This window comes from Aulonocara stuartgranti, assembly GCF_965226115.1.
Source record: "Aulonocara stuartgranti genome assembly, chromosome: 9".
NCBI lineage: Eukaryota > Metazoa > Chordata > Actinopteri > Cichliformes > Cichlidae > Aulonocara > Aulonocara stuartgranti.
Window position 1 is genome coordinate 29,054,913 of NC_138960.1, and position 18,825 is coordinate 29,073,737.

The following is an 18,825-nucleotide window of genomic DNA, read 5'->3' on the forward strand; positions in this document are numbered from 1 at the left end:
GCGAGCAGTGTGAGCGGCTGTGATGAGACCCTCACGAGCGATTGATGATCGGGAGCTGGTCGTGAGGTGTTAATCGCTTCTCGTTACCCCACGTATACTACACGACGCACGATGAAGGCCAAAATCGGTCCGATCACTCAAAAATCGGCTCAAAATGGGCCTAAAACCGCACAGTGTGAGCCCAGCATTAGAGCAGCAATGTTTGTTCCCCTCAGAGAAAGGGAAGAATGGGAAAAGGAAAACACCTGGCTGGAAAAAGTTAATATGGGCATGTGCAATGAATATCAGCGCTATGTGGCCAGAAGTGTGATAATATAATTTATTTTGTGTAATAAACAACTGCAAGGATAGATGATTACAAATAGATGACTAATACATAAAAGTAATACATAGATGAATAATGATGATGAGTTAAGATGCGTAATCATGGGAACAAGCGGGTTTACAAACAGGAGCAGCTGATTAGCATTAGAAAAGCTGAAATAATACCTCAACTGAAGCCAATTGTACTAAATGCACTAAATGTGCACTGTTACAAGAATGTTTTTCTTTCTATTGTTTTCTATTATTTTAAGTTAAGCAGGACAGAGTTCTTTTAAAGAAAGATTTACTTATATTCTCAAAAGTTAAGCATGACAGGCTTCTGTTTAAGAAGGAGACCTGTTTTATTGTGTTAATGTTGTCATTTTGAGCTAAAAATAAATGGCTAAATGATCATTTGTTTCACATGTGTTCATATCACAAAGAATACACATCTACTTAAATCAAATTCAAGTCAAATGGTTAAAAAAATAATTTCACACACAAAAAAAGAGCTAGAAAATTCACCACACTGGGAAGGGTGAAGACAACTGGGTCGCCCGGCCCTGGCCACGAGGTGTCCCTTATTTATTTTTCAGGGAGTTGGCAACCCTAGTCGAAGGGTTATCTGAAAAGTCACGGCTGGTTGAGTTTGCCTTTTGTTCTCTGTATACCTCCAGCCAATTAAGAGACAAGACTGACAAATCTTCTCCTCCTCTTTCTCCCCCTCACCTACCCCCGCCCGTGCATCGTCCTCTCTTTCCCCCCTCCTTTGTGTCGCCTCTTTATCCTCTCTTCCTTTCCTCGACTTTTTACCATAGCCGGCTGGGGTTTGGCTTTTGGATTGGAAATGACCTTCTAGTGATGTGAACTTTTTAACAACATCAAGCCCACTGCTGCAACAAAGTCACAAACCCAAAGGACGTTTTATTTCTCCACACTTTCTCAGCCAAGCCTAAATGCACTTTTTACACCTGAGGGTCCAAAATCCCCCCCAAAAAAGAGCTTTTTTTCCCAGGTGATGCACATTTTGCTGTGAGAAATTGATGATGAAACCTGAAGTGTATATATATATATTTTCTTTCTATGCTTTTGCATTTTTCCTCCATACTGGGGAAACTGGGGATACAGGCTTTACTGGATATTTCTTGTTTTGCAGTTATGGAATTTACATAAATTCGCTTTAGGAGAGAGTAATCACAAGGTGGTGTTTCAAGTTGCAGATAGCATTTTGGCTTTGTTATAAAAGAAAGCCTTAAACATTGATGGGAAAGCATTTATAAGAGCAGACATGAGAGCGAAAGATAAATGAGCATGAAAAGTGCGATGGTGAGGAGAAGAAAGGTTGTGCTTTAGTCTTTGGTCCATTAAAGCTTTTCTAGCAGCTCTGTTTTTACTTTGTCAATGAATGTTTCCATTTTTTCCCCATTTCCTGCAGATAGATAAATGACAATTCTAAAGTATTAGTCAGGGGATCTGCATTAGCAGCAGAGCAAAGAAAAGCTAAAAGCGAGATTGATGGGAGCTTCAGGAAAGAAATGGGTTTATGAACAGCAACACCACGAGAGAGACTTTAACAAAGAAACGTAGAGGTACACTGATAAGAGAGATGAGGATGACAGAAAAGGTTTAGCTTTGTTTTCATGTATGATATGCAACTAAGGTTAAAGATTTTAAATGGCAAAAAATGAAATGCGTGCAAGTGTGGGTACTGATTTTCTTTATTTTTCTTTAACAAATGGTAGGTATCCAGACATTGATTGTGACCCTGATTAAAGAGATTAAAGGCAGTATAATCAAGGGAAATCACTGTCTGAGCTGGATGCACACTGTCCGTAGTGGTGTTAGGTTTTGTTATCTTCTGCTGTTGCAAACAAACCCTTTGCAGCTTAATTGGATCGAGTGGGAACCAATTTTGATCTCTCAAGAAACCAAGACTTGCTTGAAATGAATTCATTTTTTAATCTTCTCTCTTATTTTCTTCTTTCCTTTGTGGAGCCTTATAATAACCTTGTTATTGCTGCTTTATTATTATTTTTAAATATATTCAATAACACAAACAGTATTCTCCAGTCTGGATTTAAAGGTATTAATTTGAACATGCAAGTAATGACATGTTCTAGCGTTGCCATTTTGCTACGTGTTACTGATTATGCTCCATCAGTCGTCTGTGTTTTCTATCTGATTGTTTATTATTTACACATTTCCCCTTTTCCTTGTGTCTGTTCTTTTCAGGCAAACAGAGGATCTGTCTGATCATACTGAACCAGCCGCTGGATAAGGACCACCTACATATCCTCTGGAGTAAAGGTACATTTCTCACACATCACAAATATAGATCAGACAACAGACAAGCCCCTTTTACAGCACTTATATCACATTTGCATTGATTTGCACCGAACATGTATTCCCCAGTTGTTTTTTGTCATACTGTGCTCTCTAGTCTGTGTAGCCTTCACTCTGCCATGTCACTGAAAGTGTTCCTTCCCCACTCTCTGCCTTTTCCTTTTCCTTTCTGCTTTCTGCATTGGTACCATTTTATTTATTTTTTTGATTACTTCTTTAGCTGAATTAGTTAAACAGTTATTACAATCAAAACAAAATTTGCTTTTTAAAAAGGGCATTTCCATTATGAATGAACTGGTGGACAGTAAATTATTCAAAAATAAATTAAACTATTGTTAATTTCAGTAATGGAATTTCTGGCAGTAATTATGTCTGATAGTAAGGAGCATGGATACAGGCAAGGGATGTCACTTGTAACCCAGTTGTGAGTGTTGATTTGTGTCTGACTGCTTTTCTGTTCCGTTCTCTCCTCTCTTTGTCACTGTCTGTTTGCATGAGAGTGGGGCTGTGCTCTTCAGACACACAGAGGGTAACTTGAGAGCAGAAAAGCAATACAGACTTTAGTGCAAAACTTAGTTGAGCTGAAGACTATTATGCTCACTATCGCTAAGTAATACAATGGCTGTCATTTCTTAAATACCTGTGATCAAACAAGAACATATGCACATCAGCCACAACACCTGCCTAACCTTGTGAAGGTGTCTAGCTTGGTCTGGTGGAGCCCTCACATTTGGTGGCTGGTTTGATAGTGCCTTGGATTCTGGCATGGATGTTTGTCTGGCGCTCCATGCAGGATCTTGCATGAGGTTTGATCAAGTGAGGTTGATTTAAGAGAAAGGTGGTGGATCAGCCCAAAACTACACAGGCCAAGCTTGTTAATGACCTGAAAGCAGTTGGGACCAGAGTCACCAAGAACATTACTGATGATACACTATGCTAATGGATTGAAACTTACAGTGCCTGCAAGTCCCCCCTGCTCAAGAAGCCTTTGGAGCACTAGAAATGCCAAGTATGACCCAAAGAGCACCATCCCCAAAGTCAAGCATGGAGGAGGAAACACTATGCATCTGGGCTTTTGGCTTAATTGGATCGAGTGACCAATGGATAAAAACATCTTTTCCTCAGCCAGAAAATGAATGTTGTAATTTACAGCATAACCGGAATCCCATTTTAACTGCATGCTCCAACCTTCTACGTAACCTGAAGTGCACCTGCGATAAAATGTAACTACATGTCAGGTCAACGGATACCTTGTCTTGAATGGGGTGGAAGATTGCAGTGTAGGGATGGCAGGAGTTTCTCGTTACTATGCAAGTCTGGATGTATATTTCCCTTAGAAGTCTAAATCAAGCTTTACAATGACCCAAAAGCAATTCCTTTGTTGCCAAGCCAGCAAAGGAGTGACTAAAGAAGAAGTGCAATTAGATCATAGAGTGGCCTAGCCAGTCTCGAGACATCAGTCCTATAGAAAACCTGTGGAGATACCAGGATCTTCAAATTGCCAAGCAGCAGCCAAGAAACCTAAAAGATTTAGAGAAATTCTGCAAAGTGCCTAAATCCATCGTGAGATTGAGACAGTGACCAACTGCAAGAAACATCTCATATCTGTTTGCCAACAAAGGCTTTTCCACCAAGTACTAAGTCTTGTTTTTCTTGAGGATAAAATGCTTTTTTCATAAAAAATCAATGTATAACTTATATGTAATGTATTTTTTCCCCTGGATTCTCGATTGATATTCCATATGTCTCCATTAAAATTAAAATACAATAAAAATTAGAGATTGTGTCTTTGGAAGTGAGCAAACATGCAAAGTCAGCAGAGGAATAAATAAGTATTTCTCAATTACACTCAACAAAAATATAAACGCAACACCTTTGTTACTGCTCCCATTCCCCATGGGATGGACGTAGAGACCTAAAATTCATTCCAGATACACAATATAACCATCCCTCCCAAACAGTGGTCACAAATCAGTCCAAATGTGTGGTAGTGGGCACATCTGCTATATTGAGATAATCCATCCCACCTCACAGGTGTGCCACATCAGGATGCTGATCTGACATCATGAGTAGTGCACAGGTGTACCTCAGACTGCCCACAACAAAAGGCCACCCTGGAATGTGCAGTTTTGTCTCACAGCAAAATGCCACAGATGCCACAAGCAATGAGGGAGCGTGCAACTGGCATGCTGACAGCAGGAATGTCAACCAGATCTGTCGCCCGTGCATTGAATGTTCATTTCTCAACCATAAGCCGTCTCCACAGGCGTTTCAGAGAATATGGCAGCACATCCAACCGGCCTCACAACCGCAGACCTCGTGTAACCACACCAGCCCAGGACCTCCACATCCAGCAGGTTCACCTCCAAGATCGTCTGAGACCAGCCACCCAGACAGCTGCTGGAACAATTGGTTTGCACAACCAAACAATTTCTGCACAAACTGTCAGAAACTCAGGGACGCTCAACTGCATGCCCGTCGTCCTCATCGGGGTCTTGACCTGACTCCAGCTCGTCGCCGTAACAGACTTGTGTGGGCAAATGCTCACATTCGATGGCGTCTGGCACGTTGGAGAGGTGTGCGCTTCACGGATGAATCATGGTTCACATTGTTCAGGGCAGATGGCAGCTGAGAATGTCCCAGTTCTTGCATGGCCAGCATACTCACCGGACATGTCATCCATTGAGCATGTTCGGGATGTGCTTGACCGGCGTATACGACAGCGTGTACCAGTTCCCACGAATATCCAACAACCTCGCACAGCCATTGAAGTGGAGTGGACCAACATTCCACAGGCCACAATTGACAATTTGATAGACTCCATGCGACGATGTGTTGCACTGCATGAGGCAAATGGTGGTCACACCAGATACTGACCGGTTCTGGGTCCCCAGACCCCCAATAGCGCAAAAAACTGCACATTCCAGGGTGGCCTTTTGTTGTGGGCAGTCTGAGGTACACCTGTGCACTACTCATGATGTCAGATCAGCATCCTGATGTGGCACACCTGTGAGGTGGGATGGATTATCTCAATATAGCAGATGTGCCCACTACCACACATTTGGACTGATTTGTGACCACTGTTTGGGAGGGATGGTTATATTGTGTATCTGGAATGAATTTTAGGTCTCTACGTCCATCCCATGGGGAATGGGAGCAGTAACAAAGGTGTTGCGTTTACATTTTTGTTGAGTGTATATACTCATAACCAAAGACCAGGATACCACTTGGAGATTCCAAGTAGGCTAGATACTCTGAAGTGTTGCTTGGTGCATGCGTGCACACAAAGTCAGAGCCTTACCCTGTAGGATATATATGCTTATTAAAAGGCAAGTAAGGTCTGGTTATTTGTCTGTACAGTCCAGACTGTAAATTACAAAGAAATGGGTGAAAGGCAGGTACACCCTGGACTGGTCGCCAGTCTATCACTAGGCCTGCAATGTGAGTACGTGAATCCTGTGGTGTTTTTCATCAATGACAAGATGTTAGTATGAGTACAGAGCATTGTCAAATGTGAAATTCTAAAAGGCCATTCATTTAGGGAACTGCCATTCTATATCACCCTAAAGGTTTTCTCACTCCTGTGAAAATCTTGCTTACACATATAATATTTGCAAATAACTCAAACTTCTGTGAAAAGGGCAGAAAATTTAATGCAGAATGGGCTGTACAATCCTATTCAAACACAGAGTAGTTGCACAGTACAAGCTCACTGAATGGCTCCACTTTAGCACACTCAGAAAAGCAGTTATGGCCAAGGGCATTTTGATCGTTGTTGTTGAAGATGAGTAGAATTGTGCTCAGTCACTTTCACATCAGCAACCTGCTGGTCACAAGTTTGCTGGTAGTTTATGGACCAAGGAAATCTCTTAGATTCCAGCCACTTCCTTGTGGTAACTAGGGGACATGCGAGGACTCCATGAATAGTCTGAGTCACTTTATCAGAGTATAAAACAAAAAGAAACTCAGAAAATATGTGTGTAAGACTAGTCGTTAAAAGATTAAAAATAGATTTTTGAACAAAAGTAGAGCTTCAGACTCCCTAAGGTGTTGTTTATTAGATGCATTGATGCATAGAGTTATGCTAGCTGACTGTGATGTATTAAATATATAAACCAGGCAGTGTCATGATAACCTACATCCTATAGCTTTGTTTATTTATTTTTCTTTTTAATCACTGATCAAAAACAGCACCGCTCTGAACTAGAATAACTTTAAAATTCTCATTTATTTGAGCTGGATCACTGGTTTTCCCTCAGTTTTGATGATCACCTGAAAATACAATAAAACTGTACGCTAATATATGAAATAATGTAATTAGCAAACTTACGCAGTCATGGAGGAATGTTAGTAAACAAAATAACTTTGAAGGCAAACGTGTGATTGAAACCACTTCAGGTGGAATTTTAATGAACGTGGCTTTGATATTCTTATCAACTTAGCAAAAACCCAAGAGGCACCTCCGCTTTATCCATCGCACAGCAGCTGTATAGTAAGAAATATGTTGCTCGCTTGATTTTTGCTTTTGCATAAGAGAACCTGTGAAAAGTGTTTAATAACACAAGACAAACCAATCTTCCTGATGAGATTTCACACCAAAACCTGCCTGCTACCCAACATGATGAAGATTGCTTTTCTTTTCTTTTTGTTTCTTTTTTTTTTGGGTGGGTGGGGGTCTTGAGGGAGAAGATAAGATGATTAGGTAAATGCATAACAAAACAACATTAGAAACAATATTTGTATATGTCTATAGTTCTATATAATTGTATAAAGAAAAAATATACATATGAGTGCATATATACCCAAAAAGCTGTCTATCCCATTAAATTTTCATTAATCTGTTGAATGTCTTGAGAGAATTTTCTTCACACTTCTGATTACATTTTGATGGCCAGAGATTTTTAATTACTTGAAAATGTAACACAAATAGAGGGATTAAAAGCATAGCAATGACCGCATCTTCACTGCACTCTGTTTTCCTGTAACCTAGGAGAACATGCTGACACTAATCTTTGGTGTCCATCTAATAGGTAGGTTCAGGGTCTTGACTATGTAAGTCATTAGACTGACTGACATGTGTTTAAACTGCAGCCTCACCTGGTGGGGCACACAGCTGCAAGGTGACAATTTTGTTAGTTATCACGTTCAATTCTCTGCTGTATGACGGGCGCAAGAATCATAAAAATCATCAAACAGAGCAAGTGCACCATTTGGCAGCAGCTGAAAACATGATGCGGCTTGATTGTGTCATGCAATGATTTGTGCATTTGGTTGTGCTAAGACAATGTTACTTTGATGAAAAAAGTGATTTTGGGTGCTTTCTGAAGTGCCAAAACCAATGCTGTGGTTTTGATGTCAAATTGTGAGGCTCTCTTGAACACAAAAGGAGTTTTGATCAGTTTTGGTCTTGGCAGCAGTGCACACTGGGACTTCAAGAAGTTTTGACAAGATGATGATTGTGTGTGAGTGGCGTTTCTCAGATCTCTCATGGTTCAATGGTAAACACAGTTGTGGCAAGTTTATCATTCCCATGCTTGATGTGCGATGCATTTTTAATTTTGTTTTTGGCTAAGCAGATGCCTGCGTGTGCATGAGCGTGTCTGAGTGTGAGCCACTCTCCAAATGGTTGTTCACCTAGAGGCATCATAGCCAAGTCTCCACCCTTACATACACAAACATCTGGTGTATCTCACAAACATGTACACACTTTCAGGTCCTCTGATCTGGTGCCCCTGGGCCCCCCCACCCCTCATTACCTGTGGGAGAGGTAGAGCAGCAGGGAGCACAGCGGCAATGGAGGCTACAAGAGCGCAAAGCTGATCAAAGGGGAAACTCATTTACTGGTGCCAAGTGTAATGTTGTGAAGTGAGATCAACCTGCTTATCTCACCAACCCAACCTTTCACTCATCATCAGTCACCCGCTCACTCATTCACTCAGTCACGCATTTACTTGCTTTGAGATCCCTCACTTGCTCATTGAACAGCAACACAAATAAGCAGTTTAGCAAATCAAGGTGATTCAGTGAAGGTGACCCTGTCTGCAAAACAAAACTGACCTGAGTTGGCTACAAGTGCATCAATCAATCATTTGATGACATTGAGCAGCTTGCTAAAGTTGAAGGTTGCAAACATCACCCATCAGGAATATCAGCCTTGCCAGTAAGAAGCATTTATGAACACATCAGATGGAGCTAATAGGTATGTGGAGAATTCAAAGAGAGAAGCCATTAGCAAGGTTGGAGCTCCAAATATTCCAACAAGACTTTCAAAGACGGATGGGCATAAAAAGATTTGAAAATTTACCACCTAGAGTAATAAAGGGAAGGCTAGAGTAGTGTAAGAAGTATCAGAGTTGAGTTATAGAAAATGAGATGGTTGTGCAGGGAATCAATCATATTTGAGGAAAGGTGTGGGGTGCGTGCTGGATCTGAGGACATGGTGAAATATGGAGGGGGGAGGTGGTATGATAGATGAAGTGAGGTTGTCGAGGCATCATAATAAGGATAATAATCTTTTCACCACTCGTCGTGACCGTTTGCCCTCTCCTGTACAGAGCTAAAGTCCCAACCTGACAGGTATTAATCTTCCTAGCAAAAACCCATCAATACAGGCTTGCTGTATGTACAATATAACAATATATAAATATACATTTATAGCACAGTCACACATGAGCGTATGTGGGTGTTTCCACATCATACCTAAAGCAGCATCACAGTTTGTCAAAAACCTAGTAAAATTACAGGTTTAGTTACGTGTGTGTGGAAGTGCAGAGTGAATGACAAGTCAGGATGGCTTGGAAGCCTGCAGGGAGGGATTAGAGTCAGTAGTTTATTTACAAGGTCATCTCCTCTTCATTTCTTCTGCTGTCCCCACTCAGCTCACATCATATTGCCATCAGGAATGATGAGAGATCTACAGTGGCATCCAGACGTTTGGGTCCCTAGCATTTTTCTTACTGTGAGTCTGAGCGAGTCAAAGGTGGCCTGATTTCCAAATTGAATTCTTTAATATTTTAATTGTTCTTATTTTTTTCTCCATATTTTTTTTTATTTCTGGCTTTCACAGTTTGAAAAAAAAAATACAAAGACACCCCCCCCCCCCCCCCCCCCCAAAAAAAAACAAAAAAACAAGACAAACAAACCTTAAGGCAAACGTTTTTTCACAGCACATTGCGAGTATACAATAACTTCCTTTTTGGTAAGCTTGTAAGCACTTTTTGTAGAGATAAGAGTCTTTTGATTCCTTTTTGAAGGATTTTCTATTATTATTCACTACAAAGGGCTTCTAGTTGTGTGTCATGCTTGTTCCCCGGATGCCCTGCTTTTTGGATGTCTATCCACAGACTTTCAGTCATGTCTTACCTAAAGAGTCGCTATACTTTAGATAGTCGATTGGAGGGCTTTAGAGGATGATTTTCCTGTTATAGAAGCCATCCTCTTCATCCTTTTTTCAGCATTTTTAGACAATATGAAGTTTGATTACAAAATTTGCTGATTTTGAATGAATCCATTCTTCGCTCTGCCAATAAATTCTTTCCTGTGCCACTGACTGGACTAAACACAAGCTCAAAGGATGATGGATGAATTTATCCATATGTCTGTGAAGGTTCTCAGTCATCCAGGTCATCGTAGTCTAGGGAGCTTGGAAAGAAAAGCGTCTGGACTTGTTTAAGTTGCTTGAAGACGTTTCACCTCTCATCAAGGAAGCTTCAGTTCTAAGGGTCAAATGGTGGAGAGTCCCAGATTTAAACCCAGTGGGAGTTTCCCCCCAAAGAGGGACAAAGGACCCCCTGATGATCCTCTACCTAATCACATGAGCCAAGGTGTAAAAATGGGTGTGGGTCACAATCAGCCAGGGTGAGCTCATTGTGAAACCTGGCCCCTCCCTATCATGTGATTTCCTGAGGTCAGGTGGCCCAGTATGTGAGTGGGTGTTAAGGGGTCTGGGAAGGGTTCTCAAAACTGGATTATAGATGGCAGACAGTTGGTGTCGTAAACCACCAACTCTGTTTAAAGATGGTCGCTCACACTGGACATAAATGGCTTCTTTCACTCCTCTTTCAAACCATCTGTCCTCTCTGTCCAAAATGTGAACACTCACTCCTTGGTCTGAACCTACACAACTCGGAGAAGAACACACACCTGAGGACAGTCAGTAAAAATGGGTGAAGAACCTTTCAGACCGGAATCTCACTGAACCTGAAAAGAGAGTATTAGCCAAAGGACTCAATTTTGCCATTTCTTCACAACAGTTTCCTATAGTGGACCTCATCACAGCCACAGAAACCGCCATACAGATTAATAAATTATCACTGACAGAAGCAGAGCAAATCAGGATGAAAGTCTCAGCCACCCTCTCCAGTGCAAAAGTTTCGCCGTCTAACCTCGCATTACAAGAAAAGAAGGCCGTCGCTTCCCTTACAAAAAGACCACAACATCACTATTTTACCAGCTGATAAGGGAAGGTGCGCCGTGGTCCTGAGCATAACGGATTACCACAAAGATCACTACTCTCCTCAGTGACAACAATACATACGAAGCGAGACCCCACAAGCAGCTACAAGAAGAAAGCTATAGCTTGCCTTCAAGACCTTGAAAAGGACAAAATCATTGACCGCCTCACATATCACCGGCTTTACCCAGGGAATGCCATACCGTGCATTTACGGACTTCCTAAGATCGACAAAGAAGGTGTCCCACTCAGACCCATTGTCAGTAACATAAACTCAGCCACTTACAACATTTCGAAACACCTTGCTACCATCCTGGCACCTCTTGTGGGAAACACCCCACATTACATCAAGAACTCCACCAACTTCACTGATAAGGTCCAGAAACTTACCCTGGATCCAGATGAAACCATGGTGTCCTTTGATGTAGTCTCTCTTCACTTGCATACCCACCACGGAGGCAGTGGAGACTGTCAGAAAACGACTACAAGAAGACAGCTCCTTGGAAGACAGGACAGACTTCACACCCGATCAGATTTGCACACTGTTAGACCTCTGCCTCACCACTACATATTTCAAATACAACGAGGGCTTCTACAGACAAAAACATGGCTGCGCCATGGGCTCCCCCGTGTCACCTATTGTAGCCAACCTTTACATGGAAGAAGTGGAAAGGGAAGGCTCTTGGCTCTTTCAAAGGGAGAGTACCCAGCCACTGGTACAGATATGTAGACGACACCTGGGTCAAAATCAAAACACAAGTGGAATCCTTAATTGCGCACATTAACGCCGTGGATAAAAACATCAAGTTCACCAGGGAAGACACAAAGGACAACTGTTTGCCTTTCCTGGACTGCGCTGTGCACATTGAAGAGAATGGCAACCTCAACATTGAAGTTTACCGGAAGCCCACACACACAGACCAGTTTCTCCTCTTTGACTCCCATCACCCTCTGGAACACAAACTTGGAGTAATTAGGACCCTACACCACCGGGCAGAACATGTTCCCTCTGAGCCTGAAGGGAAAAAGAAGGAACACACACATGTAAAGTGTTACGGCCCTAGCAGGGCCTCTCTCTCTCCTGAGGGTGCCTGTGTGGGCGTGTCCCACTACCTCCTGCCTGAGGTGCCACCTTTCCCTCCTGTACAGCTGACTCCCATCAGCAATTAAGGTATTTAAGCCCAGAGCAGGGTGAGCTCTGGGCCAGAGTGCCATTTTGTGTGGGTACAGCTAGTGAGCTGAGTGTTTGCGGTGGTTTCCAGCTAGTGAGCTGTGTATTGTGGTTTCCAGCTAGTGAGCGGTGTATTGTGGTTTCCAGCTAGTGAGCTGTGTATTGTGGTGCAGGGACAGTCCTATCTTGACTTCGTCAGGGAGAAGGCGAGGCTCTTTGATAGGTGGTGTGCGGCAAGCCAGGTTAATGATGTGGGGTCCATACGTGAGCTTATGCTGGTGGAGGATTTTAAAAACTCTGTTCCTAAGTCTGTGGCCCTTTATTTAAGTGAACAGAGGGTTACAACTCTACAGCAAGCTGCCACCCTGGCAGATGAGTTTAAGCTGACTCATACAGCAAGTGCGGTAGGACAGGATATCCCTCTGCACTATAGCGCAGCCTGGACAGGTAAAAGTGGGCCAGCTAAGATGGAAAATGCAGTTATGGTGTTAAGACCTAGGCCCAAACTGTGTTTTTTCTGTCACAAGCCTGGCCATGTGGTTGCCAATTGTGTCAGACTGGCACTCAAACAGAAAGCCCACTCAACACGAAAGGGGCCTGTTTTGAGTAAAGTCAGTCGTGGCTCTCAAACTGACAAGCCTGCCAGGCCTACTAAAAGGCTAAACCTGGAGCACAGTTGCTCAGTAGCACCCCGTAATCAGTGTACGAGGCCAACTAACCCTGAGCTGCCGCTGGTTGACCCTTTCTCCGGTTCATGTTTAAAACCACCATTCAGACCTGCACCCCTTGCTAACAGTCATGTCTGTGTTTCAGTGAAGCCTGCTAGCTGCCTGCTGGGTTCTCCACACGTGAAGGTTCGAAGCCCTGGCTATCCCATGGGACACTGTTTCGAGGGTCTGGGGCCACTCTCTGACAATGTTGTGAACCCACTGAGATGGGATTGGCAGTTTCCGCAGGAAATGCCTAACCGTTGTTATGGGGTTTGGTAGGTGGAAAGCCTGCAATATTCGTCATGAAACAGTTATGGACTCATTTTTGGTTATGGTAATTTGACAAACCATGGGTTTGCATTTATGGGAGGGGGTGTTACGGCCCTAGCAGGGCCTCTCTCTCTCCTGAGGGTGCCTGTGTGGGCGTGTCCCACTACCTCCTGCCTGAGGTCCCCTCACCGCATGACCTCCACATACTTGTTAATTTCTATTTCTTAACTGGATTATTAAATGAGCAAGTGGCTACCCCAAAACCATTTTTCGTCTGTTCTCTATGGGCATCAATTATTTTCAGAATGCTAGGCAGCTGCTTAGAGGAACCCATGACTGCTGATTGATAGGACAAGGTCTAAGCACTATGTATAACTTTGAAATTTGCATCCTATGTCCTTTTAGCTTTTGAACAAGGTAAAAGGACACTCTGTTAAGCCATAGCCTTAACAGAGTAATAAAGGTGCCTTGGTAAAAGTTATGAAAGCTTGAACTCTGCCCGAACTTTAGCATAGCACTCCTTCACTCTTTCCTTTGAAATTATACAAAATAAAAATAATAATGTAGAAAGTAATATTTAATATTTAACATCATGCCTTTTGGACATCAGTTTAACAGTGACATAAATTCTGGGTTCCCAAAACCTTTATGCTGCTGTGTTTGTATGTATGTGAATGAGCTTGTTAGGCTCAAATGCCCTGATGTGAAGGAGAAGATGAGTTAATTGTTGTATTTGTGGTCTTCTTCAAACAACAGAATAACAGTAATTAGATTTTACTGCCTGCGGATAGAGTACAGATGGAGAGATAATCTTTCTCAAGTTCGGTTTACCCACTTGAGCCATTTACTGTGATGAAGACAAATGGGACATTGAGAAATCTGTTGTATGCACATTTCTGACTCTAAAGGATTTGTGTCAAGAATAGCAGTGTTAAAATGGGAGAACTCACTTTCTGAGTATTTGACATGCAGAAATGAATCAAAGGCCTTCACAGTGACAATTTAGAGGGAAAAAAATACAAGTAACCATAGAAAATTAGCCAGTGAGTCACAGGCATTTGGTCCAACCTGGTCCTAAGGGCTGATGCTAATTCAGTTTACTTCAGCATGGCCACACCGTATCATGTATAAAATGTCTTTAAATGGGGATTATCAGGCACGTGTCAGCTGACTGTCTGACCAAATAAATGCTTCTCAAGCAATTTTCTGACCACTGGCAAAGCTATGGAGGAATATATTTCAGGCCTCTACATCAGTTGATGTTACGCCCCACTTAAAAACGAAGTGTTGACTGGAGTGAGGGGTAACACAAAGTGAAAGAGAACACATGAACTACTGGAGAATAGATGTCATTTAAACGTGATTTATTGCCCAAAACTACTACAGTAAAAATGAACACAGGGAAGCTCTTTTCTTCAGGGTCTCCAAGGCCAAAACAACAAACAAAACAACAAAGTACTCACTAACCAAAACAAAATACAATGGCTGAGCTCCCTGTCTAACCAGAAACAGGAGAAAACAGTTGAAACAAAAATGGCAGAGAACCCCTACCTGCTTCCACAAGGATGAACTAATTAACACAATAAGGGCACACCTTTGCTTACAATAAAAGAAAGAAAACCAAAGTTCACAGAGTTTAAGTTCTCACACCCATACGCACTAAGGCCCGCTGCCCAAAACACTACAGCTCACAGCTCTGGCAAAAATGGGGAAAGTGGCAGGGCTGTGGCAGTTTAGGATGGCAGACTATATGCCGTGGCTGACGAGCTGGAACACACCTCAGCTGTGGCTCATGAGGCAGACCTGCAACACAAGAAAAGGACCGTAACAGTTGACATTTAACATGCAAAAATTCTCACTATAATACACCAAATCACTGTCTGTGTGTCTGCAAACACCTCTTGCAAGATGATCATTCACCAAGAAATCATTGTATTTGCAGCAAAATGTTAATTCTTAACCCATTTACTCGAAATAAACTGTAAATATAACAAATTAATTGGTCGCCTATTGAGCAGAGTCATGCTAACACTTGTTAAGAACAGGTAGTTTCTTGCTTGCTTAACAAATACATAGCTTTTGGTTTTGTGCTGTTACACCACTGCTCAATTATTATTATTTTATGAGATTGCTTTTTTTTTTTAACTCATCGCTGTAAACTGTCCTTATTTTAAGTCAGGCAGGAGGTTGTAAAAACAATCTTTTATAAGATTTTCTATTTGCATTTTAAAGTCATGTAAAGCCCCTCCTTGAATCGCTACCTTATTGTGGTGGAGGGGTTTGTGTGTCACAGGGATCCCAGGGGCTATGTTGTCTGGGGGCTTTTGCCCCCTGGTAGGGTCTCCCATGGCAAATTGGCCCTGGGTGAGGGACCAGACAAAGAGCGATTCATAAGACCCTTATGAAAAGCACACCGAGGGAACAGTTTACCCTGCCCGGGATAGGGTTACCGGGGCCCCGCCCTGGAGCCAGGCCCGGGGAGGGTGCCCGAGGGCGAGCGTCTGGTGGCCGGGCCTTAGTCCATGGGGCCCGGCCGGGCACAGCCCGAAGAGGAGACATGGGCCCATCCTCCTGCAGGCCCACCACCCGCAGGAGGCGCCATAGGGGTCGGGTGCATTGTGTGCCGGGTGGCGGCCAGGAGCGGAGGCCCTGGAGGACTGACCCCCGGCTGCCAAGACTAGCAATAGGGACATGGAATGTCACCTCTCTGGTGGGGAAGGAGCCTGAGTTAGTGCGTGAGGTTGAGAGGTACCGGCTAGATATAGTCGGGCTCACCTCTACACATGGCTTGGGCTCTGGAACCAGTCTCCTGGAGAGGGGCTGGACTCTGTCTCAGTCTGGAGTTGCCCCTGGTGAGAGGCGGCGGGCTGGGGTGGGTATCCTAATATCCCCTCGGCTTGCTGCCGGTACGTTGGGGTTTTTCCTGGTGGACGAGAGGGCTTGTTCCCTGCGCCTTAGGGTCGGGGAACGGGTCCTGACTGTCATCTGCGCTTATGCACCGAGTGGCAGTTCAGAGTACCCAGCCTTCTTAGAGTCCCTGGGGGGGTGCTGGAGGGTGCTCCACCTGGAGACTCTGTTGTCCTGCTGGGAGACTTCAATGCTCATGTGGGTAACGACAGCGAGACCTGGAGGGGCGTGATTGGGAGGAACGGCCTCCCTGATCTGAACCCGAGCGGTGCTCTGTTATTGGACTTCTGTGCTAATCACAGTTTGGCCATAACGAACACCCTGTTCGAACATAAGAGTGTCCATAAGTGCACGTGGCACCAGGACGCTCTAGGCCGTAGGTCGATGATCGATTTTGTAATCGTATCAGCAGATCTGCGACCATATGTTCTGGACACTCGGGTAAAGAGAGGGGCTGAGCTGTCAACTGATCACCACCTGGTGGTGAGTTGGATCAGGTGGCGGGGGAAGACGCTGGACAGACCTGGTGCACCTAAACGCGTAGTGAGGGTGTGCTGGGAACATCTAGCAGAGGCCCCAGTCCGCGAGATCTTCAACGCACACCTCCGGCAGAGCTTCAACAGCATTCCGAGGGAGACTGGGGACATTGAGTCCGAATGGACCATGTTCAGCGTCTCCATTGCCGAAGCTGCTGCATTGAGCTGCGGCCGCAAGGTGGTTGGTGCCTGCCGTGGTGGTAATCCCCGAACCAAATGGTGGACACCAGAGGTGAAGGGAGCCACCAGGCTGAAGAAGGAGTCCTATCGGGCTTGGTTAGCCTGTGGGACTCCGGAGGCAGCCGACAGGTATTGACAGGCCAAGCGGAATGCGGCTCGGGCAGTGGCTGAAGCAAAAACTCGGGTGTGGGAGGAGTTCGGAGAGGCCATGGAAAAAGACTTTCGGACTGCCTCGAAGAGATTCTGGCAAACCGTCAGACGTCTCAGGAGGGGAAAGCGGTGCTCTACCTGCACTGTGTATAGTGCTGGCGGAGCGCTGCTGACGTCGACTGAGAAAATTGTCAGGCGGTGGAAGGAATACTTCGAGGACCTCCTTAATCCCACTGACACGTCTTCCGAGGAGGAAGCAGAGTCTGGGGATGAGGGGAATGACCCGCCAATTTCCGGGGGCGAGGTCACTGAGGCAGTTAAACAACTCCTTGGTGGCAGAGCCCCTGGTGTTGATGAGGTCCGCCCCGAGTTCCTGAAGGCTCTGGACGTTGTAGGGCTGTCCTGGTTGACACGCCTCTGCAATGTTGCGTGGAGATCAGGGGCAGTACCTGTGGACTGGCAGACCGGGGTGGTGGTCCCCATCTTTAAGAAAGGGGACCGGAGGGTGTGTTCCAACTACAGGGGGATCACACTCCTCAGCCTCCCTGGGAAAGTCTATGCCAGGGTGCTGGAAAGGAGTGCGTCCGTTAGTCGAACCTCGGATACAGGAGGAACAATGCGGTTTTCGTCCTGGTCGCGGAACACTGGACCAGCTCTTTATCCTCTCCAGGATACTTGAGGGTGCATGGGAGTTTGCCCAACCAGTCTACATGTGTTTTGTGGACTTGGAGAAGGCATTCGACCGTGTCCCTCGGGGTGTCCTGTGGGAGGTGTTGCGGGAATATGGGGTGTCTGGCCCATTGCTACGGGCCATTCGATCCCTATACAACCGTTGCAAGAGCTTGGTTCGCATTGCCGGCAATAAGTCGGACTCGTTCCTGGTGGGTGATGGGCTCCGCCAGGCCTGGGAACGCCTTGGTATTCCCCCGGATAAGCTGGAGGAGGTGGCTGGGGAGAGGGGAGGTCTGGGCCTCTTTGCTTAGGCTGCTGCCCCCGCGACCCGGCCCTGGACAAAGCGGATGAAGATGGATGGATGGAAGTCATGTAAAGTTAAAATGGACTTTTAGACAGTACTGGAAGTACTGCACATCTAAACAAGCATTGTCTAGGAGAAGTCTCCGGCTCTAAAGTGTTACTGAGTGACTACTGGCAGCTCTTTTTCTTACAACTTAGAAAGAATGTGTCGAGATTACCGGATCACTACAAGTAAAATAAATATAGCCACGCTATTGCATGTAATAATCATTGCTACAAATGACAATACATCATTTTGAAACATTTTTCTGCTGTTGGTAAGGCTTTTAGATTTATTGTAACCACATGTGTTTGTACGCTTAAATGGAGCGCAATATAGACAGAGCTGCAAAAAAAACAACTGACAGACAGAAGTTACTGTTCTCAAATTTGTGTGAAGTCTGAAAATTATTCAGTGTCTGTGTGTGTATGCACACACTTATACACAGATAATGACTGATAGCTTTACAGTCTGTCACCGGTCTTAAAGGAAAGTTTCTGTTTTTCAAGGAGTTGTCATTTGAAAAGTTTCTCAGCCTTTGCTCTCTGTCAGAGATAATGAGTCATTTACATTCCAATCATTTCTTGACGTGAAACATCGGCAGCAGGTGGTGGAGGTTATGAATAAAAGCAGTACCTTCAGTATAAGCGTCTTATTTACATCAGTGCAAATGCATCTGCGTTGTCGCTTTTTAAGAGCTAAGGGTGAGGAGAGTTAGACTCAGAATGTGAGAATAATCATTCTTCTCCTTTTATCTCTTTAGAGGCCACGGTGCTGCTGATGTGTTA

The 18,825-nt window shown here is 44.2% G+C and overlaps 1 protein-coding gene across 2 annotated transcripts in view; it reads left to right on the top strand.

The window, feature by feature from the left end:
- The window catches only part of tpk1 (thiamin pyrophosphokinase 1), a 90,385-nt gene that overhangs the window by 7,567 nt on the left and 63,993 nt on the right, over positions 1–18,825 (top strand). For both annotated transcript variants that reach the window (XM_082545901.1, XM_082545902.1), the window contains exon 3: positions 2,536–2,610. In XM_082545901.1, the coding sequence (XP_082402027.1) occupies positions 2,536–2,610 (75 nt within the window). The remainder of the gene's footprint in view (positions 1–2,535; positions 2,611–18,825) is intronic.